Raw genomic sequence first — 25,653 nt, 5'->3', positions numbered from 1 at the left:
TCCTTTTCTAAATCAATACAATTTTTCAAATTTATTTTTTTCTTAAAGAAGTACTTCTAATCTCTGTCAAAAGGGAGGTGAGGAAAGGTCCTCCCTCCCTTGTAAACACTGAAATACAGATCTGAGAAACCAGGGTCGACACACACAAAAAGTGCATTTTACAAAATATCAACTAAAATATATTTTACATGAATTATGCTTCCATTGAAATTCTACCAGCTGCATTTTCAGGTTCGAAAAAATATTTCGACATCTAAGAGATTTCAAAAGCATTTAAGTTCTGGGCAGCAGACCCTGCCTCCTGGGAGGAGGGGCCTTGATCTCCTTTCCTGCTAGGTGAGGCTGGGCTCCTCAGCAGCAAGGGCCAAGCACCCTGGGGATGAGCAGGCTCCAAGGCTGGCTCTCCAAAGGCCCCATGGCCACTCTGCCAACCTCTCTTACTGCCCCACGCCTTCCTCCTGACAGCTTATTCAGTACAAGGGCACCCTAGCCCCTTCCCTTCAGGTTTGGGATTGGGCTTTCTGTATGGAAATTCACCTCCGAAGCCTCCAGGGCCCCCCTAAGCCCAGGGACCAACTGGGAGCAGCCTATAGCACAAGGCTGGGAGCGCCCACAGGATTTGCTTCCACCTCCCTCTCTAGACCCAGCTTGACTGTCCTCACCCAGTGTCACCTCCTTACATGCCGGGTCTGTGCCTGCCCCTCCCTAGGGGAGAAGAGGGAGTGCTGCCCTCCTTGGCTCCTACCCCCAGGGGTGTGCCCTGTGTAAGTGCTCATAAGCAGGGCCCAAGCCACACTGTGCTCCCCTCCCCACCATGCTCCTCTTTGGTACAAACAGGAAAGAACCAGGCTGCTTCAGCCCCCTCACAGACAGCCCCAGGGCCAGGGCCTAGTCCTGACTAGGACAAGAGGGGGCTCAGCCTCTAATCTACTCTGGGGAGCAGCATGAGGTGAGAACGGGGCCCCTGGGCAACAGGAACAAACTGAAAATGCAGGTCCTTAGCTCCTAGAGTGAGTGGCTGCAGCTCAGCAGGTCTGTGGACTGATACAGTGTTGATTCTCGCAGGGATGTAAATTAGTGCAATCTACAAAAGACTAGGGTAAGGGGTGGCAGGGCAAGGGGAGCCACAGCACTCCTTTGGTTTGATTTCAGGTGGGTGTGGCTTGAAGAGTCATGTATGAAGTTCTGCAAGAGGTTTCCTAGAACCTCCAAGTGTAAGGCAAGAGGAAAAGTCTTCAATAAATCAGGTAGCAATTTTCCTTGCCCCCTGCCCCCCACCCCCTCCCAGCTCCCTTCTGCCCTCCCAGACATGATAAACCTCATGTTGACCAGTTAGCTTCTGGGAAGCCAGACCTGCTGGGTGGCCCTCACCAGGAGGCAGACAGGAAGCTGATTCCCACAAGTGGGCCACACCCATGACTATGTGCACTGGGTAACTTGTCCCAGCACCAGGGGCTACTGCAGGGGCAAAGGAGGAAGCCAGGGAAAGGCCCCAAGTCTAGAAAAAGCAAGTCCATGCTCTGGAAGCCAGACTCTGGCTCTCTATGCCTCAAAGGAAGGAACTCGGAGCTGTGCTAAAATCTGGGAGAGCCTGGTCCCAGGCTGATGGGGAAGCAGCGGGTCACAGTGGGTGAGGTAAAGCTGGCTCCCACTCCCTCTTGAAGGGCCCAGGGGAGGCTAAAGAGCCTAGTGGGCCTTGTTCCTGAAAGACTCTCCCCTCCCCCAGGGCCCCATGCCCCTCAGGCTTGGCCCAGTCTCAGGGAAGACTGCTTCTTCAAGTCTCCACCCAGGCAACCATAGAGAGGTACCCTGGGCCAAGCTGAGGGCTGTGATGCTTTCCCTATACCCTGGCCTCCCCTTCCCTCCCAAGGGCCCAGTACCCATAGGGATCCCTGCCCTCCCCCCCAAGAGAACCACAGGCCAGCAACTTCAGGTCCCTGTGGCCCCTTAACCAAGTGCTGTGCTTCAAGCAGTACCCCCTGCCCCGAGCCCCACTTGCCCGTGGGCAGCCTCAGTGTGAGCCTGAGGAGGCTACTGAGGGTTCTTGAGGATGCGGCCATGGCGGAAGTCATAGACATGGCGGCAAAGAAACACCAGCTCAGGGTCCGTGTCCTCGGGCACTGTGCGGTGTGGCGGGGTGGAGTAGTCCGCAGAGGGGGGCACCAGTGCTGTCTTTCGGCTGGGGAGGCCCTCGCCTCGACGCTTGGCCATGGCACAGAATCTGCAGTGACACACCACCATTTGCTGTCTTTACCACAGCCACCTTTGCAGGAAGATCAATTCCTTCCCCACCCTGCCCAGAGAGCTGGGGCATCCCTTCCCACCCCCACAAGGGCTGGTGCTGCCTCCATCCCTGTCCTGGGGGCTATGCCCTCTCTGCCAACCGCCAGTCCATCTTCTCTGTCACTGGGGAAGCACATCTGCTGGGGCCTCCCTCCCAACACCTGCCAATTCTCCTCGATGGTTCTCTGAGAGCAGTACTGTAACCATCCTCAACTCTGCCCCAACCACTCTGTCTTAGAGGAAGAACAATTTTTCTTTCTTCTACAAACATCAGATGGTGGAAGGCTGTAAAGAAGAACATTCTGGGAGGTCAGGCCCAGTGAATGAGATCCCCTTGGGAATTTCAGCCCCCGAAACAGCCCTGGGGAGTCTGAGGGGAGAGGCTAGACAGAGGTGCAGGGTACCACCCACCTGCAGTACTCAGCAAAGGTCAGCACGTAGCACTTCTCCTCGATGCAGGCCACACTGTTCTGGTCCTGATGTCTCGATGCAAAGACTTCATTCTGCAAAGGCTCAAGGAGAGAGAGGAGGTTGTTGGTACCAGGACTGGAAGCACCTACCTCCAGGAGCAAGGTGGACATTAACTCTTCTCCTGGGACTTGTGACCTAAGATAACTCCAGCTAGTGCCCGGGAAGCCAGGGAGCATCTCTGGAATTCTGGCCTAATTGCTCCGCACCTAGTGCCCACCCCAAGGCACTCTTCCCTCCCTAGGTCCCTCCTACTCAGGAATAGCCAGGGGCCTGTTCCAGCACCGCCCCCCAGCCCATGTCATCAGCCTCCTGACCCCCAGCTCAAGGGAGGAGAGGGGAACTGGTGCCCATCTCCCCATGAGATGAAAAGTCCCAGCAAGGGAAACAAAGAGAAAGGGAGCTCAGACTGCGGGCGGAGTGACCACACCGATGGCACTATCTCTCCTGGCACACAGCTGGGTAAAGTGCCCAAGAGTGTCTGGAGTCTCTCCTCCCTCTCATGCCACAGACGGTATCAAAGGGGGCCAAGTGTGCAGTTCCACCTCCCCTTTCCTGCTGCCAGGAGGACACATCTACTTGCTCCCATTCTGGCATGCCCTTGGGGGCTTCCCTTCCTGTTCCCCTTTGAAGACAAAAGTTACTGTTCCCTTTAAAACATGAATTGGATCAGTGTTGGGAAAAGAGGCTAAAACCCAGGCCCTTCCATGGCGTCCAAGGCGACGATCACTCGACTGCCCATGGCTGCCTCCCCAGCCATGTTCTTGGTGCCGCAGTTTCTCCCTCTGCCACCCCTGCCCTCCCCAACACACCGGCCAGGCGGCTCACCTCGTGCATGCTGGGACTGCGGCCTCCCTGTAAGTGCTCTGGTCTGTAATACCACAAGAGGCTCATCATCAGCTCTCCTAGGGGGACAAGAGAAGCAGTCATGGCTCGAGCTGGCAACCCCAGAGTTACTTAGACAGGCAGGAAGGCTGGCCACCTGCCCTGCAGTCTCATCCAACTTCAACGCCTGGGCCAATACTGCAGGCTCCAGCCACCCATATCCCCTGCCTCAGGCCAAGCCTGGCAGCTCAGTGGCCTGGAATGCTGTCAGGCATGGAGGAAGAAGGAGGAAAAGGCACTGACAGGTGAAGGGGGGGGGGGGGGGGGGGACAGGTGCCTAGCCCTCAGTGGCGGGAAAGGTTAAAGAGCTGATCCAACCCAAACCACAAGGCCATCTGCAACCCTCAGCAGCAGACAGATGCCGGCTGAGTGGAAGGCAGACTCTGTGCCAAGAACATGAGGAGACTAGTAGCAGATCAGACTCCAGGCAGGGGGTACCTGATTCAGGGTTCTCCCAGAGGGCAGAGATCTTGGCCACATAAGGTGTGGATGTCTTTCGTGGGCCTGACTTGAGGAGGACAGTGTCCCGGACCCGGATGGTCTCTCCGTGCCGCTCCACTGCCTGGTAGCTCTTTCGGATGGCTGGTTCTGGTTCATCCTAAGCAAGAAATCAATGACACAAACAGGCTCGTGGGGGCCACATTCAGAGTGAGGAGGGGGAAGGGAGGGAGCGAAAGACATTCTCTTTGTGCTTTCCTCAGGGCAGTCAAACCACTGAGGATGGGAAGCTGTAAAAGCAGCTTGCACAGTGGCCTCTTCTCCCTAAGCCTGGCTCTCAGGAGCAGGATGCAGATGGGAGATCCCTATGGCTGGAGAAAGAAAGAAAAATAGGAATAGGGCTGGGAAAGTGGCCTAAAGCTTCTGACGCTGCGCTATGAACCACACCCCAAGAGCTGGCTCTCTTGCTCCAAGCCCACACCACTGGCAAAGTTCTCAAACTTCCTATCGGGGCAGTATGGGTTTGACCCGTAAGCCCTTAAGTGGGGTAGCCCTGGGCAAATTAGTCTGCTGCCATGCCTCAGTTTCCTCATCTGTGAGATGGGGATAATTACAGGAACACGGGATATGTACCTCCCAGAGTAGTAGTGAGGAATAATGCGGTATTTACTTTCTGCCACCCAGAAAGTACTCAGTAAAGTTTAGTCAAGCATTTTCATCATCTGCATCTCCAACGTTCCTGGCATCACACTCATTTTCTCTGCCTATCCCAACGATCCCTATGCATACTCATCCAAGAAGCCTCCATGAAAGTCCTCCATTTTATAATCCAGGATAGAAGGGACAGTATGATCAAGGATGAGCTGTGAAGCCACTTCAGATGGGTTCCCTGAGAGTCGGCGACAGAAATGGAGGCCAACAGCTCTGACTGTATGTCCCCGGAGCTCCTCAAGGCACATGGTACAGGATCGGAGGGGCTAGGGAAGGAGGCCGGGCCAGCATGACTGGTTCCCAGGGTATAAGCCTGGGAACCAGGCTCGAGTCCAGGATTCCTGGAACCCACCTCAGAGCGGGTCCTGTCCCCACTGGCCCCTTCCCTCCTCCCCATCGGCTAACAGCTGGCACTCACCAAGACATAGACCGCCTTCTCACAGGCAGCCCCAACGGGAACCCAGCCGTTAGTGCGGCGGCGGCGGCGGCGGCGTGGGCGTGGGCGCTGGACGCGCGGTTGCTTGGGGTGGCTGGGCCTGCAGGCAGCCTTGCTTCTCGCAGTGTGCCTACAGCTGGAGCCCGTGCGCAGACCTGACTTGGAGCCGCTAGGAGGCTTGGCACTCTGAGGGCACGCACGGGCTACCGTCTGGGGCTCCGAGGTGGGTGTCTGAAGATGAGGGACGGGCTCCGCTGCAGGTGGCACACTGGGCACAGGGCATCCCAGGAGGGGGTGGGCAGGTGAGGCAGGGTGGCCGGCTTCCGGGAGAGGAAATTCCAGCTGGCCTAGGGACCTGCAGCCTTCTGGGGAAAAGAAGAGAGGGGTTAGGACAGGTAAGGACAAGCAGTAACAATCCCTCTGGCCCCCCTGCTTTCAGAGCCTACTGTCTTAATTCGGAGTGTGTACCCAAGGGTCCCTGAGGTGCAAGTGGAGTCAGGGGCCTCTGAGGTAGACTGTCAGAGTGACTGGCCAAGGGTGCTTCTTGACCTTGGAGACCGGCCCACAGCTATCTCCCCCTTCTAGCCTGCAAGAAGGGCAGGTAATGGGAACAGAGTCTCTAGCTCTGACTTATTCTCCTCCGGGGCTTCCACAGTGCTAAGGAGCAGGGGAGTGGGTGTCAGCCCAGGATGTCAACCCCAGACCTGCCACTCACCGACTGTATGACCGCAGGCAAGTCATGCTACCTCTCAGTGCCTTGCAATAGAAGCAGGAATGGCAAATATCATATAGAGTGTCCCAGGCGTTTTTCTTATCAACGTATTAACTCATCTCATCCTTACATCCTTACATCAACCCTAGGAGGTAAGTACCACTGCCACCATTCTAAATTAAGGAAACCGAGACACAAGCAGTTACTGGCTTGTCCCACGGTCACGTGTCTAAGGAAGTGGGGGAGAACATTTCACTCTAGGCAGTCTGGCTCCAGAATCTGTACTCAATTACATGCCATGTGGCCTCCTGTATGTAAAGTGCTTGGAACAATACCTGGCACGTGGTGCTTACTGGTGTTCCAGGGTAAGGGGGTAGGGTCTTGGGTCCCATGGTTTAGGGGTCTAGATATGGGAGAATGGTACAAAAAAGAAGGAAAAGCCCAAGAAGCAGCCTGATCTCATTTCTTAGTGCTCCAACTCACACCAAAACCTGAAACAACCAGTCGGGCCAGAGTCAACTGGTCTATAAAGTTGTTTTATAGACCCCCTACAAGATGGGGTGTGGGGTAGTAGCAACGAGAGCCCTGGTAAGGCCCAGCCTCTCATTTCATCAGCAGCAGGGTAGACTCGCTAGACAGGATGGCTCTGGTCACCTCATTTCCACCTAGGAGCCAGGGACAGAGCCTGGAGAAGCATGTGAGGACACGCCTGCCAGTCTGGGGTAAGAGTGATCACCGTGGGGGTGTCTCATTGGCTACAGCGCAAGCCTCCCTGGTGTCTGGGCCTTGCTAGGAAGGCAGACACCAAAGCCACGGACCCTGTCAGCACTCTGTCTGTGCCAGGGAACTCTGCTGGTCTATTCTCGGAGTGTGCCCCCTGTTAGCCCCCAGCAAGGCGATGCCAAGTCTGGGCACTACCTCTCTCTCAAGGCCTGTATGGCCAGGGCAAAGCAATCCAGCTGCGTCTGGCACCACCTATTGGGCCTGGTTACCCACCCTCCTTCCCATGAATGCTGAACTAGGCCAGCATGCAGATGGAATGGGCTCCTGGAAAGTAGAATTCTAGCTCTCCTCGAGGAAGGCAAAGGGACATAGGAACAACTTGGCAAAAGCACTAATTTCAATACCTAATTTGCTATTCAAGAGTCTGAGAATGGGTATCCTAATGGGGAGGAAGGGATGGCTCTCCCTGCCCCCTCCACCACCATGGTGCTACCTAACTACCTGGCCAAGAGATCTCCATACACAGGGGAGCCAGAGCAAAGAGCTAGACACAGGCCCCTTTTCTGGGAATACTCCTTGGCTTGGGGCATGAAACTAGGGGAGTCTTCCTTTTCCAAAGCCCCCTACCACCCATGTTGTAACTAGACCTCAAGGAACCCCACCCAATCCTTGGCCCACCCTCCCAGGACACTATCTGACTCCCTGGGACATCCCACACCTAAGAAGGCTTACCTGCTGCAAAAGGCATTTTGTAGGGGCAGCCGCCACAGGTGGTGCCAATATGGGTAAGAGACGGGGGCAACATTTCACAGATGCTGTAGCCATTCACTCCAGTATCCTCGCTAAAGCAGTAGCGAGAGCCCCAGGGAGGGTGTTGGAAAGGGGTGCCTGCGGGCACTGAGCTCGGTGCCAAGAGGAGCCCCTCGTTAGGTGCAGCCACTGGGGACAACTTGCCCTCAGGAAGCATGGGGCAGGGGGAGTAGCCTCCATACTGCAGCCCATCTTGGCGGCAGTACAGGTAGAAGCTGCCTAGTGCAGGGAGCTCAGGCCTACCACACAGGCCACTGTAGTGGGCAGGGTTGCCAGGCATCGGCAGGGGGGACAGCTGGGGTGCAGGGAAAGAAGGCTGGTGCAGTTCCTGCTTGGGGGCAGGTGACTCCTCGCCTGGGCGCCCAGGCTCCGGCTTCAAGGCTGCCTGCCCACCCATCAGCAGGGGCAGGTGGGGGCGCAGCCCCAAGGGGCTCTCCAGAGCCTTGCTCAGGGGCTGGTAAGGTGGCTGGCTGGCTGGCCCACGAGGGGTGGCAGATGGCCATGGCTCCTCGGGGTGCTTTTGCCAGCCGGGTGGACCTACGGCCTCCCCAGAGCCAAGCCCCTGCCGGGCCTTGGGATAGTTCTTGCCATTGACTTTAGCCCACTTTGGCCTCGGAACCCTCAGTGCTGGTGGCTCTGTGGAGCGCCCATCTGCTTCTGGGTGGGCACGAGGCGGCCTCAAGGGTAGCTCCCGCTCCTGGCTCAGCTTTAGGAAGGCAGCTGCATTCAGGCTGGCCAATCTCTTGGGAGCTGGGTCACCATCTCGACGAGCACCCTCCTCAGGTGCTGGCTCTGGGGACAGGTCCCGACTTCCCCCTCCGAGGTCCTCTAGCCGGGGCCGCTTCTTGGAAGAGGACCAGCCCCCACTGGCCCGGTCACGGTCCCGACTGCGGTGAGGGTCTCCCCCTCGACTGCGACGAGTGCCGGCCAGGCTGCTGGCATCCTCCCGCTCCAGCAGCAGGTTATTGAGGGCCTCCGCATTGAGGGAGGCTAGGCGCCTCTTGCGGGGCTGGGCAAGGGCAGTGTCCTCACTGGATGGGGCTGGGCTGGGGGGCTTGGGCAGGTCAGGGGGCAGCTCATCAGCCTCATCTGCACTCCGTGGACCAGCCACATTCTCCAGGCGGGTCAACAGCACTTTGCAGGCCTTAGGCTTCTCAGGAACTAATGGGCGCTTACGAAGTGGGTAGTTCTTGCGGCGCCCTGTGAGGTGCCCTGGGCTCTCGGGCATGCCTGCTTCCACACTCTCCGCCCCCTGCTCCATATTGCTGCCTTCCATCTGCAGGGGCTCCCGGCGGCCAGTGGGGCCCGAACTCAGCATGGGAAGGGACTTCCTCCGCGTGTGTGTCATGGAGTACTTTCGATCTGCAGGGCAGAAGGCAGGCAATGAGAGAAGCCCACCTCGCCCTGCCCTGTCTGCCTCTCCTCTGCTGCAGCCCATCCAGCGCCACCCCCCGCCCCCAACCTTCCGTCATTCTGGCCTACACTCATCCCATCTACAGCCTGGCTTTTCCCAAGACCCCTCTTCCGGGGTGGGGGGGGGGTCCAGTGGGATCAGGCTACCAACAGCTGTGCAAGGACTGGCTGCCCCACTCTTCTCTTAACCTAGGGTCCTTCTTTGAACTAAGCCCCTATGGAAGGATGCAGACCCTGGGATGAGAAGACAGAAAGTGCTGGGGGCAAAGTTCTCAGTCTATCTATTCTTCTTCCACTAGATACTCACTGCAGGTCAAGAAGAGGCTGTGAAGATGCCAAGCCAGGATGGGGGCTTGGATGGTGGGAGCCCATCTGTTCCTTTAAAAACATCACCAACCCTTCCCCCATCCTGGGGCTTCTGCGATTGGCCACAGGAGGATAAGGACATGGACAGTGGGGAGCTAAGGTGAGGAAGCTGCCTGCTGGACTGTGGAGGTAGCAAAATCCAGCCTGTGGGGACACCCTGCCGGGCACATACAGCAGGAAAGCCATAACCTGCATTTTGCTGGAAAAGCCCCCTGAAGGGGAAGGCCTGGCCTTGAGGAGTCCAGGGGAGGTCTGGGCCAGCCCTAGAAGCCAGACCCACCATGGTTCAGATTCTAGGGAAGGGCAGCCCAAACAGTGCCTGTGCCCAGAGAAGGGATGTCCATAAGGCAAGGGCCAGAATCCCTGGGTAGGAAACTCACGGAACACAAACTAGGCCTGTGGTATAGCTTTAAACCCTCACCAGCCACTAAGAGGGAAATGAAGTATCAAAGGAAAGAACTAACTCAGGGGATAAAACGGGCTGCCTTGCTAGTCCTGCCCTATTTCTCAGGTCTCCTTCCTGGTAGGCAAGAAGCTGGGCAGAGAAGAGGACTGGGGGTGCGGTGGAGTGGAGTGGGGGTAGCGGCAGAAAGCCCAAAGCCCCAGAGAGAAGATGCCCACTTGACCAGGCATCATCCCCTAACTTTACTTGGCAAATACTCCCCTTGCCCCCAACATACCTGGGGCAGCCTGGGCCCCCTCCTGAATGAGAGGCCAGAGCTGGGCTGTATCCTGGAAGCTGGCATGGCCAAGGCAATGGAGAACTGGCGGGTGGGGGGTGGGGGTGTCAGAGTCAGTGGTCAGAGACTAGTGAGCTGTTCACTCCTTACCTACTCCCCAAAGCAAAGCAAGGTGCTGCCAAATAAGGTGTCAGACAAGGCTCTGCCCTCTCTGGCACCCTGCAACCCCCTCCCCACCCAGCAAGCCCAGGCTTTCCAGCTTAATTTCCCCACTGCTATTGTTATTCATACTCACTCTCCCCAGAAGCTGGGAGCAGTCCCTGCTGGGCCAGGATTTAACCCTGAAAGTCCCAAGCCTGACAGCTCCCAGGAATTCCTGAGCCCTTCCCAGCCAGCTCCTTTGGCCTTGGGTCAGCGGCTGGGGTCACTGGGTACCTTTTCTCCTGACACATACTGCACTAGTTGAGAAAGGGTGCTCAGAAAACGAGGCTGAGGGCACCGTGGGTGTCCCTCGCCCTCAAGAAAGGACTCGGAAAACTGGAAAAGGGAGGCACTGTGCCAGGCATTGCTCTGGCCACGTGCGGGGACCTGCCACTGCCCAGAGACCAGGCCGGGACAAGGCAGAGTCACAGGAGACAAATCCATTCCTTCCTGAAGCACAGACAGGAGAGCTCCTTAAAAAATCCCAGGCATCTGCTAGGCTGCCTAAGACTTTTTCCTGCTTCTAATCAGGGTGACCACCCATCCCTGTTTGCTCAGCAGGCTTATTAGCAATGCCTCCTTTTACTCTCAAAAGCATCCCAATTGCTTAAGATCCACAGGCCCTTTTCTCAAATGCAGGGCACCCCTGTGCTGGAGGAGGCGCAGCAACAAGAAGCACATCTGTATTTCCTACGAAAGCCTAGGCCCAGCCCTTCCCCACCCCCAAAGGGCCTGGAGACAGGATTTGTGAACAGACCGCATAGCTGAGCAAGAACCGAAGCCCCTCAACAGGCCCCAAGTTACCAGAGGAGTCCGGCCTGGGAATGGCTGGGGGCCAAGGCTGAGGTCACCTGGGCTTGTGGCCTTTAAGGACATGGACACCAAGTACAAAGCAAGTACAGGGCCAGATGGAAAAGAGAGGGTGCTCAGGGAGGTGCTTTCAAGCCTGGCAAACAAAAGAGCTCTTAGCTGAGAGGTGACTGGCCTGTCCCTTATTCCCCCCCATCCGCCCCCAGTTTGCTGGTGGACCAGCTGCAAGAGTGGACTCTGGGATACTTGCCTCCCTTCTCAACACGCAAAAGGTCCCAGCAGGTGAAGGTTGGGAGGGAGCCTTCCACTGTAGGGAGACTGGCCCCAGAACTTGGGGTTGCATTCCCTGTAGTATCGTACCCACTGTCCCCTGATCCCAGGAAGCCTCTAAATCACAGGATGCAAGTCACGTTTCCAAATCAAACATAAGAGCCTACTGCTAGCTTCCCTTGAATCCACCAAATCCCTCATCACCAGCAAAAGAACTCCTAGCTTTCGTGTGGTGCCTAAGGCAGCAATGTCACTCACTGTTCCAGGAGAGGCTGGGGTCTCTGCTGCCTCCCTCGCTGCCCTCCAGTCTGAGGAGAATGAGAGAATGAGTCATGCTTTGAAGCCCGACTTGTGAGAACTTCGGCTGCAGCTCTTCCCTGGGGTGGGGCTGGGTGGAGGGGGCTCCCAGCCTGCCAGGCCCCTCTAACCTGCAGGGGTGGCCCAGCTCAAAGGGGGAAGAAAATCCTGGGAAAGCAGGAGGTGTGGCTCCCATTCCAGCTCTGCCAATGCTCCTGCTGTCCTGTCCTTACACACTAGCTCAACCAGAAACTTCCTACCACTGCAAAGAGACAAGGGTGCCTGGGTTGTCTCAGCACCACCCTTCTCTTTGGGAAGCCTTGTCCTCCCAGGCATACATGGTCTGGGCCCCCTTGAGAGAAGGTTCTTAGGAGGGACTCCCCAGGACACATTACTGCTCACCTAGACTGTGTCAAGCTAGCTCACACTGAAGAAGACCAGTCTGATCGTCCCTAGCCTGATCGGCCAACAGCCAGCTGCCATGAAGGACAGTGGCTGGCCGGTGTCCTCCATACCAAAGATCCAGCAAACCACAGGTTGAATCTAAAATCACAAGTGTATTCTAAAGACAGCAAACAGGCCATCACAGCCCCAGGCACTTTGGGTCACAAAACTAAGCTGAAGTGTCCATATCCTGTACCCCATGTCTGCTCAGGACTAGAAGTCAACTCTACAAAAGTAAAAAGGGAAGGAAGACTTGAGTCTTGCCCGCAAACTGCAGAAGCATCATGCACCACCCTCCGCTCTCACACAGGCAGAGCACACCCAAAGTGCCGTGTGCAAGGGAGGGTCAGAGGCCTGGAGGAATGTGGGCTGTGGGCACTGCTGAAGGGAAAACCAGTGTGTCAAGTCCAGATCACTCCTGCAAACGGAGGCTGCCCTTGGGCTCTCAGCTTTGGCTGCAGCTCTCCCCCCACCCTTACTTACCCAGCTTCTAGAGTATACACCCACCCCCATTCTTAGAGGTTCAGGACCCAGGACTCTGCCCCACTACCCTTCCTGAAATCTCTGCATTTTAAATTCTACTTTTCAGGCTTTTTGCTTTATTTTTAATAGGAGGAAAGTATGCAGGGGGGTCTTAGGCAAAGGCAGACTAGCTGGTCACCTGGGTGAGGGTTCCTGACCCAAGCCACCTCCCAATTCCGATTACACCTAAAGCTACACGGTTGGCACTGAATTAAGCACTTCCTTCCTTTGCACTCTCTCGGAATAATTTCCACACTCCCCCAAAGGAATAACAGTTTTTCATGAGCACTGACTTTCCTGAATCTTCTATCAGAGAAGAAAAGCAGCAAGAGCACAAAGGCACGCTCCTGTTGATTGAAATTTAGTTGGTGTTACTTCACGGGAAAACAGGTGAAGCTGCTGAAATTCTTATGATGAAGCCAGGTTAAGTCGAGTCTGGGGTCCCTCCAATCCCCCATGGCTGGTAAACTGGAAAGAACCAAACCTTCAAGCGAGGTGGACCTGGATTCGAATGTCAGCTCTGTCCCTGGTTAGCAACTTATTTAACTTCTCTGAACCTGATTTGTTCATCTAAAATGGATAAATCAAAAGGAATTTTAAGAATGGTGGTGAGGATGACACTAGTCTCTGTGCAGAAGCCTAGTAGGGTAGGAAGCAGGCAGACCAACTTCTCCCCCACCCTCCAGACCCACAGAGGAAGGCAGTGGCTCTTGGCTTGGGGGGCAGGTTCCCCACATCAGGAGCCCAGAGCTGTTGGGGCTGAGAGAGATCTGAAAACCTAGCCTACACCTGAACTCTGCTCTGCTTCTATTCTGCCAAAGACACCCAAGTGTCAACCCCAGGTAAAGATGGAGAGGCTATGGCGGGACTTCTGTGTGTGGGGTTCCATCTACCACACAGGGAGAGGACAGGGGCAGAAACTGTATCCCAACAAACCCTAAACAACAGCTCCGTGCCTCTGGGAAACACTCAACTGGATGGTGAAAAGCCCAGGGGATGGGGTCAGGGGGGCGTGCGTTTGCCAGCTTCCGCCATCTGACTGCTGCTTCAGCATGGACACCCACAGACAGCAGAAGTGCCCGAGTCCCCGGGATGCTGCCCTGGAAGAGGAACCAGTGGCCTCGGCCACCACCGGCTCCAACTCTCCAGTGCCTGTTTAGCTTCACCTGCTGTGGGCACCCAATTCACTCTGCAGTCAAGCTGATATCCTACAACCCTGGGCAGGAAGCACCCACCCCACCAGAGGGAATTGGCCTGACCCATCTGGCCATAGCTTGTTTTATAGACTGCCTTCAGGTCTAGTGGTCTAGTGGCCAGACCACCTGCTCCTCATACTTCACTGTGGAGGCTCCCAGGAACTCAGAAAGGTGGGAGCAGCTGTACGGTGAAGGTTCACACCCATCACGCATTGGGTCTGGTATCTCAGCCAACCCAGCCTGGCATCCGGGTCCCATCTTTGGCTACTTCTGTCTACCCGGACCATCCCAGCAAGAGGGCCCAGGCATACAGGCCCAGAGCAGCACCCAAGTGTCCAAAACCCCCACTTACTTCTGGCTCCAGACGCAAAGCTGGACACCAGCCTCTTGTAACTGTAAAGGAACACAAATCTCAGTGGGGAGTTTTGACTCAAACTATAAAGTGGACTCTTCGATTTTATATGAGAATTACAATTACATTCATGAATATAGTTAGCAGTACAGATGGTGGAATCTCCTCCGTAGAAAATGCCAGGGCCCTCATTGTGGGACAAGGCCCTTCTTTTAGTGGGGGCTGAGAGTGAGAGAGACAGTGTATCCCTAGAGTCCAGAAATCAACATACACACATGGACAACTGCACTACGACAGTGGGCAAAGAGCACTGTATTTTAGTCACACCATGGTGCTCTGCTTTAAGAAACTCTAACCTGACAAATTAGAAGGCAATCACATGCAATACAAAACTGGTCTTTAGAGGGTTTCCTTAAAGGCACACACACCTACTTCGGGTGATCTGCTCTCTCTAGCTTCTTCCTAGTGCACAGCTTCTCTGTGCACAAAGTAGACCTGTAGCTGCAGGGGCCATTCCCGCTAAGCCAGAGCACCTGCTACTCATTCCCAGGCACATGGCATCTCTTGTCACCTTTGCTCATTCAGCCAACATCTGCTGACCTCCCATCACGGCTCAACACAGCAAATGTGACACCTGCAGGGGCTAGAAGCCACTTCATACTGCTGCTAATCCTAAGTGGGCTTGGTCCACAGCCTGAACTCTGAGCTTTGGTTTCCTTGTCTACACAGCAAAGTTGTTATGAGGATCAAGTTGAAGGAGCACGTGTGTCAAGTGCCTAGCAGAATACCTGGTGTAAGTCAGGTGCGCAACACAAGCTCGTTCTTTTTCCCTGCGTGTCAAGTATTAGGCTAAATGCTGAAGAAAAATGCAAAAAAGACTACGAAACTGGAGCGTGGGCTGGTAGGAAGAAAGAGGACAAGCGAGTGTGACAAGGATTGTAACACGGTGCTTAGAGTTTGATGTGGAGAGCTATGGCTCCACGGTAGCCTCACTAAGTGAAATATGCACCAGGTCTTCGTTTACAGACACTGACCGAGGGCCTGTTTCATGCGCGGTGTACTGAGGGAAAAACAACCTGAGAAATGTGCTTCATCAATGCTTGGATGTAGGAAGGAGCGACGGACAAAAACTGAAGTCTTGAGGCAGGAGAGAGATGAAACTATTCCCAGACTCACCCTTATTAGCTCCATGTAGGATTACTCCAGCCTGGGGGACAAGAGAGTTCCAGGCTAAGGCTCCCTCAGACTCTCCCAACCAGACCCCACAGTGCCCAGGCTGGGCCAGCAGCAGATCTATTCCTGCAGCAGGACCCATTCACTCTGGGCAGTTAAAAGTGTGGGAGAAATAAAACAGAAAGATACAGGGCGCCCCAAACCTCAGCAACAGGTCCTCAGCAGAACTGAGAGGAAATGTCATGCTACTGACACACAATTCTTCAAAAAACACGACAATATCTCACGAGTCTGCTCTGGGAACCTGCCCAGAAGGGCAAAGGATATGTGTCGGTTCAACCACCAGGACACTCCAGGAACCAACAACTTAGATTTCTAAAGCGGCTTGCCAAGACTGGAGGTGCTATCTCTTGTCCTGAACAGAAGAAGCTGGCTGGCCAGGCCAAGCTGGGAGCTCTGCCCTCAGCCTCCCCAGCAGAGTGCTAACCTTCTGAATGAGCCAGCCATGAGGAACGAGACCCAAGACCAGGCCTTCCCAACACTCCACCAGCACAAGCAGAACCACAAGTCCAACCCTACCAGAGTTACAGGCACCCCACACAAATACCTCAGACATGGCTAATTAACTAAGTGATTAGGGCCACCCTCATTAGGATGCAAGCTCTATGGGGACAGGTGGGCTCTGCCTGCCTTACCACTAAATCTCACCCACAGGGCTTAATAAAAGCTTGTTGAGTGAACAAAGATCTGGCCACCTACCTGCTCCACCACATTTAAAACATTTCTACCCTAGACTGATGGCATCACTTGGAGCCCAGGACAGGAAACTCTGACCCCCTAATTCTCTCCCATCCCCAGGACTGTGCCTCTTCAACGTAATCAACAGTTCAACAGGGCTACTTTAGGAAATCTCTCGTATTTACACAGCACAATGCTCTTTCACTACTATCCTTTTCCTTCTCTCTCCCAAATAGCCCAGCTATACCTCAGGAATATATTCCGCTCACTCCACTTCTTACCATAAACCGTTAAGCAAGCAAGGGTGGCACACTCTAGTATAGAGGCACACTTGTATTAAGACAAAGAATGCCACAGGTATTAAGGTGAACTCAGCAGCGAAGAACCAGAGTTAGCATTATCAGTCCCCAAATCACCGAAGTGTGCAGTGTAGGGAATTCTCAATTCAGCACAGAGGCTTCTAGTCTAACAGGATGGCTGATGTTTGTCAAGCACTCACTACCCACCCTCCACTCTCCGCAGGTACCATTCACTCTCATTTATCCTCACAACTGCCTCATGAGGTGGTTGCTATCATCTCGTCCTAACAAGGAGAGAACAGGTAGAGAGGGTAAAAGAACTCGCCCACACTCCTATGCTGTCAGTGCTAGAGGCAGGGCATCTAGGGTCAGTCCCCCAAAGCCCACGGCCCCACTGCAATACAGTACAACTGTGGGCTCACAGACCAACATTCAAGATCAACTTGTACATTCAATTTTGTTTTTCTGTGTTGTTTTAAATTATTAGTAATAGCGTCTTATTTATTTTTCCTAATTTTTCACCACAAAGGAACTAAAGATGTACTCCAATTAAATGGCATTGGTGGGCTGGCCAGAGAACATAAACATAATTTTACAAATTGTTTCTACAGCAAAGTCTGCTCAAAATCCCCAGTTAACTCTTATATGCACTTTGGAAAGAAATCCATTTTATATCCCAGAAAGGGGTGAGGGCTTCAAAGATACGTTGTCTTGATTTTACAATAAATCCAGAAATGAAGGCTACAGACTTCCCCCACGGATCTCACCACATCGCTTGAACCAGATGGAATCTTCCTCCAGTCTGAACTGCAATCAAGACTGCAATTTGGTCATCACACTCCAAACAGCAAGCTTAATATTCAAAGATGTGTCAGCTACCCCTTGGCTACCTCCCTGTGGGCTGAGTAAATCTAAGTCCTTTCAATGTTCTCTGGAGATCATCTCTTACAGTCGTTTCACCCACTTTATTTTTTTTTTTTTTTTAATTTTTTTTTTTTTCAACGTTTATTTATTTTTGGGACAGAGAGAGACAGAGCATGAACGGGCGAGGGGCAGAGAGAGAGGGAGACACAGAATCGGAAACAGGCTCCAGGCTCTGAGCCATCAGCCCAGAGCCCGACGCGGGGCTCGAACTCACGGACTGTGAGATCGTGACCTGGTTGAAGTCGGACGCTCAACCGACTGCGCCACCCAGGCGCCCCCGTTTCACCCACTTTATAATTCTTTTCTACGTTGTCTGATCTGTGTGAACCCCTCCAGGCACATGGCAGGGGACGCCCCTCACTTCTTGATGAGGGCCTGCCGACTTTGACTATAGTAGGAATGTGACTCCATCTTCCCTCCTGGCATACCTGTCAGGGTATCCTGGCATCAAAATGGACCCTAATTTCTTTCCCATGATTTCTTCCAAGATCTTCTAAACCCTAACGATTCACCTCTATTCAACCACCTGGCCAAATGAGAATGTGATTAACAATCTCCTCTCCACTCCCATTTTAGACAGGTAGGCTACAGCCGGAGACGGGCCTAAGTGTGGGCCACCCCTCTCCTCTGCAGGAAACTGAAGGAGCTCCATGGGGGTTCCAGATTGAAGTGAAGTAGGAGCAGCCATCACCACTCCAGGTGAGATCTTGGGGTCACAAAAGGCGGAAAGCATACCAGGTCCCTCCTCCTTAACCAAGGATGGAGGGGAGGTGGACAAAGCTCCCACCCCAACCCCCACCCCCTGTTCCACCACAAGCCACTGGAAAAGGAAACTAATGAGAAAAAAGACATAGACACCAAGTTCCTGCCTGGCATCGATCCTGTTAACTAAGAGTCACTTATTTTTCGTTCAGGTAACTCGGTCACGGTGCCTTGGAAAAAAAATTCCCATTTCAAATCTCAGAAAGGCTCAGAGACAAACCCATTCTTTTACTCCTGGTGGATCAGGCCTGCGGGATCTCAAGGACAACATTTTTGTTTTTGTTTTTTGTAGGATGCTGAGTCAGGTGAATAACCAACCAACCTCTGCAGGTGTTTCCCGCTGGGAAAAATGGAATCTGGTTGAAAATCCTACCCAGGACACAATACAAAGTCTCGAGCAGGACTCTGCCCTGAGGCCTGCTCACCAAACCCACAGTCCTCTGGTTGTGAGCTTCTACACCACCCCGCCTAGGGCACCGATCCCCCCACTGGAATCCCAGGGCCTGCTGCTGCTACTCAGCTCTGCAAAGCCAAGGGGGAGAGGGAGCTCAGTGGAGCTGAGGGGGCTTGTCCGGCCATCTGGACAGGCCCCTGCAGCCTCGACTGCTGCTGTTCCTCCTCCTCCTCCTCCTCCTCCTCCTCCCTGTTAGCCGGGTTACTGCTCATTAGTGGTAGTACCAGGAGGTGGGCAAGGGACACGTAAAGGAGCTGAAATTCAAACCAGCCCATTTCATTCCAGTTAGGTGCCTCCCATAAAACCAGGCAGGATTTCATCATCCAAGTTCTCCCCGTCCCCTGTCTTGAGGAGGTCGAAAGAGCCCAAACTTTGAGGAGCTGCAGAATCTCAGGACCCCAGGCGTCAGGAGCCTAGGTTTCTAATCTTCGTGAGCTGTTGACTATTCTCTGTATTTTCTGTCTTGTCACGGTTAACAGACCCTCTAGCCGTGAGCTGACCCACAGAGTCAAGGCCCTGGACCTACAGAGCAGGAGTGCATGCTGGGGCTGCCCTTAGTACCGAAGCACTCTCCTTGTCCCTCCAAAGTCCCCGGCATAATGGCAAGTTCACAAAGGAAGTGAGTCTTGCCAGACTGTGCTAGCGAATTCCCATAAATACTTGGGCCAGGGTAGTACTGCTTATGTAAAATGCTTCCCCATTGAGAGATGCTGCTTTATTTACATTCTTCACAACCCATTCATAAAAAGGAGGCCCTTTAATGTTGGGGCTGTTCGTATAATGCTCCATAAACCCGGCAGCTTCGGCTGGCAGCCTTAGTTCAACACAGGCTACTTCTCAACTCCAGAGACTTTTTTCCCTTAAGATTTTTTTTTTCTTTAATGACTCACCTTGCGACAGGGCGCTGAGGCCAGATGTTGCCGGAATAAGGCCAAGAGGAATAAGGACAGATAAAATGAAAACACACAAGTCCTCCTGAATGCTAGGACAGAGAGGTGGGGAGAGATGAAAATCAATAAATTGAAAATCCCCATACAACTTCAATGTGAAGTATGTATTTTGGGAAGTTGAATTCCTTCCAGGTTTACTGAAACTGCCTTTAAGGATGTCAAAAGGGTCCCCGACTTATACCTCTACATACCAGACGTGGTGTGGAGGAATTTTTTTTTTAACCCCGAAACAAAAGAAAGATGAAGGCTCATTCTGGCCTTTAACTTGCATTACGGATGAATAAAAAACAGTAATTTTCTCTGCTTCTTCACAGACATGTTCCTGGGGCTGCTGGATCCAAGAGGGGCACAACTGGCTCAAGGTAATGAAACTCAGACAAACCCCAGAAAGAGAAGAAGGACTGTGCTCTAGGATGCACAGCAAAACAGCCTGAGCAGCTGAGGAGAGAGCCCAGGAAATGCATTCTGAGGTAGCTTGTCTTCCGCTATAGTAGAAGCAAGGAAGAGAGAAGTAGTAGGGATTTTTTTTAATTGACGGGGAGCGGTCTGCATTGCCATGGCAACTGTGAGGGGTGGCCTTCCCGCTTGGAAGGGAAATGCTGGTCCATTAATCATCAAACTGGGGCACAAAAGGGAGGTTTGGGGGAAAGGGGATGGATGCACAATTTATTTTTTCACTGTCTAGACTCAAACCAGTCACCAGCCCTCTTTCACATTTCCCCCATGGTCCAAGGTTTGATGGTAAACAAAATCGGAAGTTCCAAGAGAGCTGGGTTCCTAGCTTTCCCTTCTGATGGGTCCAGTGTGGGGCTGATCACGCCTCCATGTCAGTGATAATCACCTCTTCCAATGCCAGTCCCCAAAGTCCCATCCACGGGCCAGACCAGGAATCTTTTTCTTTTCTGTTCTCAAAACCATGTTTTCTCCCTCATTTACACCCAGGATTGAGAAGAGATAAAACATATGGATTCATTTAGCATGGACAACAAGGAAAATTGCATAAGAGCAGCAAAGCCGGGTGGAGAGAATGGCCTGGTGGGGTAAGAGGAAAACAGGATTCCAGCCCTTTTCCAATCATGTCTATATGGTGTCATGTGAGCAATCCACAGGACAGACTCTCCACCAGCTGGAATATCAGAAACAACAGCTAAGTTTCGTTTGTTCCCCACGCTAAAGCAACCCCAACCCCAGTGTGCCCTATGTGTGTGCTTTTGACAGAAAATATTGGAAACCACCAAGGACTCCATACTGAGCATTTCTTAGGAAGAAGGGAAGGTTTCCCCTGTTCCCAATCAACTAAGCAGCCAATTGCATTTATTTATTTATTCAACAAAAACAACACACACTGCACTATACTAGAAATCCTGAAACATTCTCTCTCTCTCTCTCTCTCTCTCTCTCTCACACACACACACACACACATACAGATTTAACACTCATACTGTCCCTTGTCTTAATAAACTTCCAACTTACAAAACCACTCAAGAAGACACCATGTTATAAAATTCAGGGTCACAATCCCAGAGGCAAGCAATGTTGGCCTGGAGTGGCCTGACAGCAAAACAAAGATGAGTAGGGTTCAGGTGGGAAGAGAGGAAGGCAAAAGGCTCCTCGCTAGGGACTACTGGAGAGAGCAGCAGACCGAAAGATGCAGGGAGATAGCTGTGTCCAGCATGGCCAGGGGAGAGCCGTAGAGGACATGTCTAGGGTCAGACTGCAGGAAAAGGAGAGCTACTCAAAGTGTGTGAACAGGGGAGTGACATGGGGGAAGGAGTGCTTTAGGAAGAAGGCTCTAGCAGCTGTGTACAGACTGGATCAGAAGGGCCAGAGGAAGCAGGAGGGAAAAGGGGGCCATGACAACATAGGCCTGACATGGGGACAGCAGAACAACAGGAAGAAAAGGGAGATACAAAAAACAAAGAAAGTCTTAACTGGAGTAAACTCTCCAGAGCAAACCCTCCTAAACACCTGAGCTGTCTGACTTGAGTCTGCTGCCAGGCAAGAAGAGCCTGTCAAAGAGGGAAACACTGTTTTGGTAATTTCCCTTTACGTCCCAGTGGCCAGACCAGCTCACCCCCTTCTGACTGCTACCAAAAGAAATCACATACCATGTGGCCCTAGGGGAGGCAAGAAGGCCTTGAAATTCTTCACCATTCTCTGAATCTTAGACGTACAATTACATCCTCTCAGAATAAACTTTAGTCTCTTGCATGAGGTAATACCTCCCTTTCCCACAAGCCTCAACTCCACTCAGGCTGGGGTTTAGACCCTTCTGAGGAGGGGGCCAGAGGGCGACCATGAATTAACTCCATGCCCATACTAAGCAAGGCTGACATGCAGCCTTCCCAGGATTATAGCCAACCACAGCTAGGAGCAGCTCCTAATCAACAGCCACCTGAGGTGGGACTTGAACCCAGAAACTCAGCAAAAGCAGACATTCAAAACAGTCTCAGCCTCCCTGTCTTTGTGATCACAACTCTTCAAAGAGGTACAGGGTCCCATGGGGAGCCCAGGAGTTCTGAGTGGGTTTTCAGAAATGGAAAACAGCATCGAGCTTAGAGCAGATCACTGGTGGGGACAGATGCACTCAGTAGCTTAAGCCACTGGTTCCCAAGTGTCCTCTAGCTAGCCAAGGACAGTGGTGTCCCTCCAGGACATGTGCTCCCTCTAGGGTCCTTTTCTCCGTTTTTCAAAAGACATGGGAGTGGAGATGGTGCTGGGAAAGTCTCTCAGGTGGCATAAAGGAAAAAGACTGGAAACCTTTTCATTTAATCATTAAATTCCTGCCTGGATTTATAAACTCCAGCTACTCCTTTCCCTTTGTGGGTACCTTCCTAGCTAAAGAAAAGTGCTGAAAACAATTGTGGATGGGTTGCTGGAGAACACTGGGGGGGGGGGGGGGGGGGGCATCTCCTAGTCTCCAATCCAATTGGTCTTCTGCCCTAAGACTGTCGACAATAGACGACTAGAAGATATCCCAGGTGGGACTAAACCTCTGTCCATGGAGCAGACACTGCTTGCTGAAACCCCTCGTTCCTGGCAGGGTCTAGAGTGGCTCACCAGACTATCGCCTTGGAGTCTACCAACCCGGTCGCCACCAGCCAAGGCCCACCTTGTGCACCCCACCTCTGCCCCTCTGCTCCGGCCGGGTCGACCCCACTCTTCCCAGAACCAGGAGGCGATCGGCGGCTGGAGTGGTGAGCCACTGCCGCAGCTTCTCCCGGCGGGCACCCCGGCCCCCGCAATCCCTGGGGCAGAGTCCGGCCCGGTCGCCCGCCTCTGGGGGTGGGTGGCTCGGACCTGTTCCCCTCCCCGACGCCACCACCTGCGCCCGCTCAGGCGCCGCCTTTGTCCGGCGCTTCACCGCGGAGCGGGCCCCTCGGGCCCGACCTGACCTGGCCCCCGGCTCCAGAGAAGAGGCGGCGAGGCGGGCAGGGCCAGACCAGGCCCGGCCGCGAGCACGGGGTCCCGCTGTCACTTGGAGGCGGTCTGACAACTTCGATCCCCCCGCCCCACCTCGGACTCGGCCGCCGCTCCGCACGGTCTCCGCCGGGCCTCCCGCGGCCCACACTCGCTCCTCGAACCGGTTCCCTTCCGTCTTCGGCGCCTCCCTTCCTCTCGGCACGATAGGGTCGGGTCTACACTACCCCCCGCCCCGGTGTGGCCCCCATCCCCAGCCCCCCATCCAGCAACAACCGGTCACCTCCCAGCGCGGGAGGGCGCCCCCCACCCTGAGCGGGCGATCCCGCGGCGCCGCCCCCGGCCGCGGCCCCTTGCCTCGGGGACCGCGATGGGGGAGGGGGCGCGGCGGGAGGGGGTGCCGGGGGCCTTGCCGCCCGCGCACTCGGAGGCGAGCCCGCTCCACCGCGGCGAGGAAACGACCGGCGTCCTCCCGCCCTCCGCGGCCCGGGACGCCCGCGCCGCCGCCGCCCGGCCGAGCTGCCACCCTGCGGCCGCCACCCACCCCGCCCCCAGCCTGAGTGGCGGGCGGCCCCCGGGGGCTGTCACCTCGAGGCGCGCTGCGCTCCCCGATGGCGGGACCGTGGCGCCGGACCCGGGGGAGGGAGGCGGCGCGAGCAAGCGGGCGGCCGCACCTGCTTCGCGTCGTCCGTCCGTCCGTCCCTTCCCGGGCTGGCGGGGGCGGCGGCGCGCTCGGTGGGGCGCGCTGACGGGCGGCCGGTCCTCTCCCCTTCACTCGCTGCCTCCCTAGCTCGCTCCCTCTCGCCCGCTCGTCCCTTTTCCCTCCCTCCTCGACCCCGGCCCCTAGCTCACCCGGACAGCGGCGCGGACGGCGCGGCTCTGGGCGCCCGCAGGCCCCAGCCGGGCTGGAATCCGGCGGCTGGAACCCCCCGGGGGCGCTCAATTCCCGGGCTCCACGCTGCTGCGTCAGCGCCTCCTCCTGGGGGCCGGGGCCGGGCGGGCGGAGCGGGGGCCGCGGCCGGGCGGGGCCGTCGGGGGGGCGGGAGCGCCTGGCCGGGGCGGGCGGACGGCGGGGGCCGGACGGGCGGGGCAGGCAGCCGGACGGGCGAGCGGCGGGGGCCGGGCTCCGGGATCCGCTACGCCGCTCGCGGTTCCCCCACAAACTCCCCGAGAGCGGAGCCTCCGCCGCCCTCCTTCCTGCTTCCTCGTCCCCAGCCAATCAGCGGCGCGCCCCTCGGCCAGCTCCGCCAATCAGCCGCCCCGCCCTGCGCTGGCCCCGCCAGCCAATCCGGCCCTCGGCTCCCCCTCCCTGTCTCCGACCAATCAGAACCGTGGGTCGGTCGTCCCAACGCAGGGGGCAGCACGAGGCGGCCGGGGGAGGCGGTGCGGGGAGTGGTGGGGCCTGGGGGGAGGGGTACGGTGCCAAGGGTGGTGGCGGGGGGTGGTTTTCTTTGCCGGCTTCTTGGATTTTTTCTTCGGCTGCAGAGCCTGAACCGGTATCCCATGGTGACCCGACCCAGGAGCCCCAGTCCCCCAGCTGCTACCCCATCCCCCGAGAAATCTTATCTCGCCCCCGCCCTGGCCGTCACCCCTCTACATCCCCTTTCCCCCTTCTCCTCCCTAGCACACACTGTAGAAAACTGCGGACCGAGAAGCACCCCACCCTCGCCAGCGGCTGCTGCCCCCCGGGCAAAGCCTCGGGAAGACCAGCCGAAAAATCAAGCGAGGACAACCCCCCTTTCCTGCAGAAAGGGCCCCAGACTCCAGCGAAAGGGCCCCGACTGCTGAGAAGCCCCTCCCGCCCTTGCCTCATCTTTCCGACTTCCCTGCCTGCCACGTCTCCTTTCCTTTCAAGCAAGGTCGGTCCTAGCTCGGTAACCCCTCACCCGCATCTCTTTTTCCTCTTTCTCCCCTTCACCTACCGCCCCCCACTCCAGCTCCTAATTCACCTTTCTCAGAAGCCGAGTGTGGAACCCTCATCCATTCCCAGCTGACAGCAGAGCCTGGTCTGTGAGTCCTTGACACCCACACACCCTCTTCCACCACCGCGGGCAACATCTGAGCTCTCCGGGGGAGGAGGGAGGGGGGCGGGCAGCCTGACAGCCCTGACTGGACTCCCTCCCTGGCGTCCCCAAGCCAGGATGGGACCAAGCGTGGGCACTTACCTGCCTTCCCCCTAGTCACTGAATGCTGTGGCTCCGTCTCACACCCACAGACGTGCCTTTCCAAGCCCGAGCACGCTCGCGGGGTCAGCGGGGTGGGTGGGCACAGCAGGCTGAGGTCACACGGAGGTGTGGGAGGTCCCTGGGAGGTGCGGGAAGGGGCCGTGTCTTGGACAGCTTGTGTCGCCTGAGTCGGCATAGGGCTTCGCTTCAATAAGCACTGGCTGTGCACATAGTAGGTTCTTGAGAAATGCTGAGTCCACCCCAGAACAAAGCCTCATTCCCGATTCAGGCGGGGGAGGGGAGCTTTGGGAGGTAAAAGGAGCAGCAGCAAAAAGGGTAGTGTCAAGTCACCAGAGCGCTGGGAGCAGCCCGGGGAGGGGCTGGGCCGAGGACTGCCTCTGGCAGAGAGAAGCACCCTGAGTGCTGGGGCTGCCTGAGCGTGAGGAGAAAGCCAGCCTTGGAGTGTGGCTGAGGGGCTCCTCCTGCACCACACATGCTGCCTAGTGTTTCCTAGCCCTTGAGACTCCGGCACTCACCCAGGCAGCCTTTAAGACCATCAGGGCTGTTAGCCCCTATGGCGGGGAAATAGAACTCTAAAAGATGGTTTCCCCATCTGCCTCCAGAGCTGTCAAGGGGGCCCAGACAGTCTAAGCTGTGTTGGGAAACACGTTTAAAGGACATGGTCACCCAGCAGGGGAGGTGTGTGAATGAAAGCTGAAAGCTAAGACCATGGCATGGAAACTTCTCAAAG

The 25,653-nt window shown here is 55.3% G+C and overlaps 1 protein-coding gene across 11 annotated transcripts; it reads right to left on the bottom strand.

Moving 5' to 3' along the window:
- BAHD1 (bromo adjacent homology domain containing 1) lies at positions 1–25,006 on the bottom strand. 11 transcript variants are annotated; one of them, XM_086710375.1, is made up of 9 exons: positions 23,590–23,774; positions 19,258–19,349; positions 9,926–10,009; positions 7,389–8,828; positions 5,204–5,586; positions 4,075–4,234; positions 3,580–3,656; positions 2,695–2,795; positions 1–2,221 (listed from the first exon to the last, which is right to left on the bottom strand). In XM_086710375.1, the coding sequence occupies exons 4-9, from the start codon at positions 8,812–8,814 to the stop codon at positions 2,032–2,034; spliced, it is 2,337 nt and encodes a 778-aa protein (XP_086566501.1). In that variant the 5' UTR covers positions 8,815–8,828; positions 9,926–10,009; positions 19,258–19,349; positions 23,590–23,774; the 3' UTR covers positions 1–2,031. The 11 variants fall into 11 exon arrangements, with proteins under 11 accessions (XP_086566501.1, XP_086566494.1, XP_086566502.1 ...); XM_086710368.1 differs by lacking the exons at positions 19,258–19,349; positions 23,590–23,774 and adding an exon at positions 24,687–24,818; XM_086710376.1 differs by lacking the exon at positions 19,258–19,349 and having other exon boundaries at positions 23,590–23,919.
- Between the last annotated feature and the right edge of the window lie 647 nt (positions 25,007–25,653).

This window comes from Puma concolor, chromosome B3, assembly GCF_028749965.1.
Source record: "Puma concolor isolate L17-30 chromosome B3, mPumCon1.1.hap2, whole genome shotgun sequence".
Classification (NCBI taxonomy): Eukaryota; Metazoa; Chordata; class Mammalia; order Carnivora; family Felidae; genus Puma; species Puma concolor.
This window is presented reverse-complemented; position numbering and strand designations above follow the sequence as displayed.

Excerpts from the sequence above, each read along its gene's own strand:
- BAHD1 (XM_086710368.1), bottom strand. The coding sequence starts at position 24,795 with ATGTTGCCCGCGGTGGTGGAAGAGGGTGTGTGGGTGTCAAGGACTCAC. Across the intron at positions 3,657-4,074 it reads CTGGGAGAACCCTGAATCAG|GAGAGCTGATGATGAGCCTC; the intron begins GTACCCCCTGCC and ends TTGTCCCCCTAG. Across the intron at positions 2,796-3,579 it reads GCAGTCCCAGCATGCACGAG|CCTTTGCAGAATGAAGTCTT; the intron begins GTGAGCCGCCTG and ends TCTCTCCTTGAG.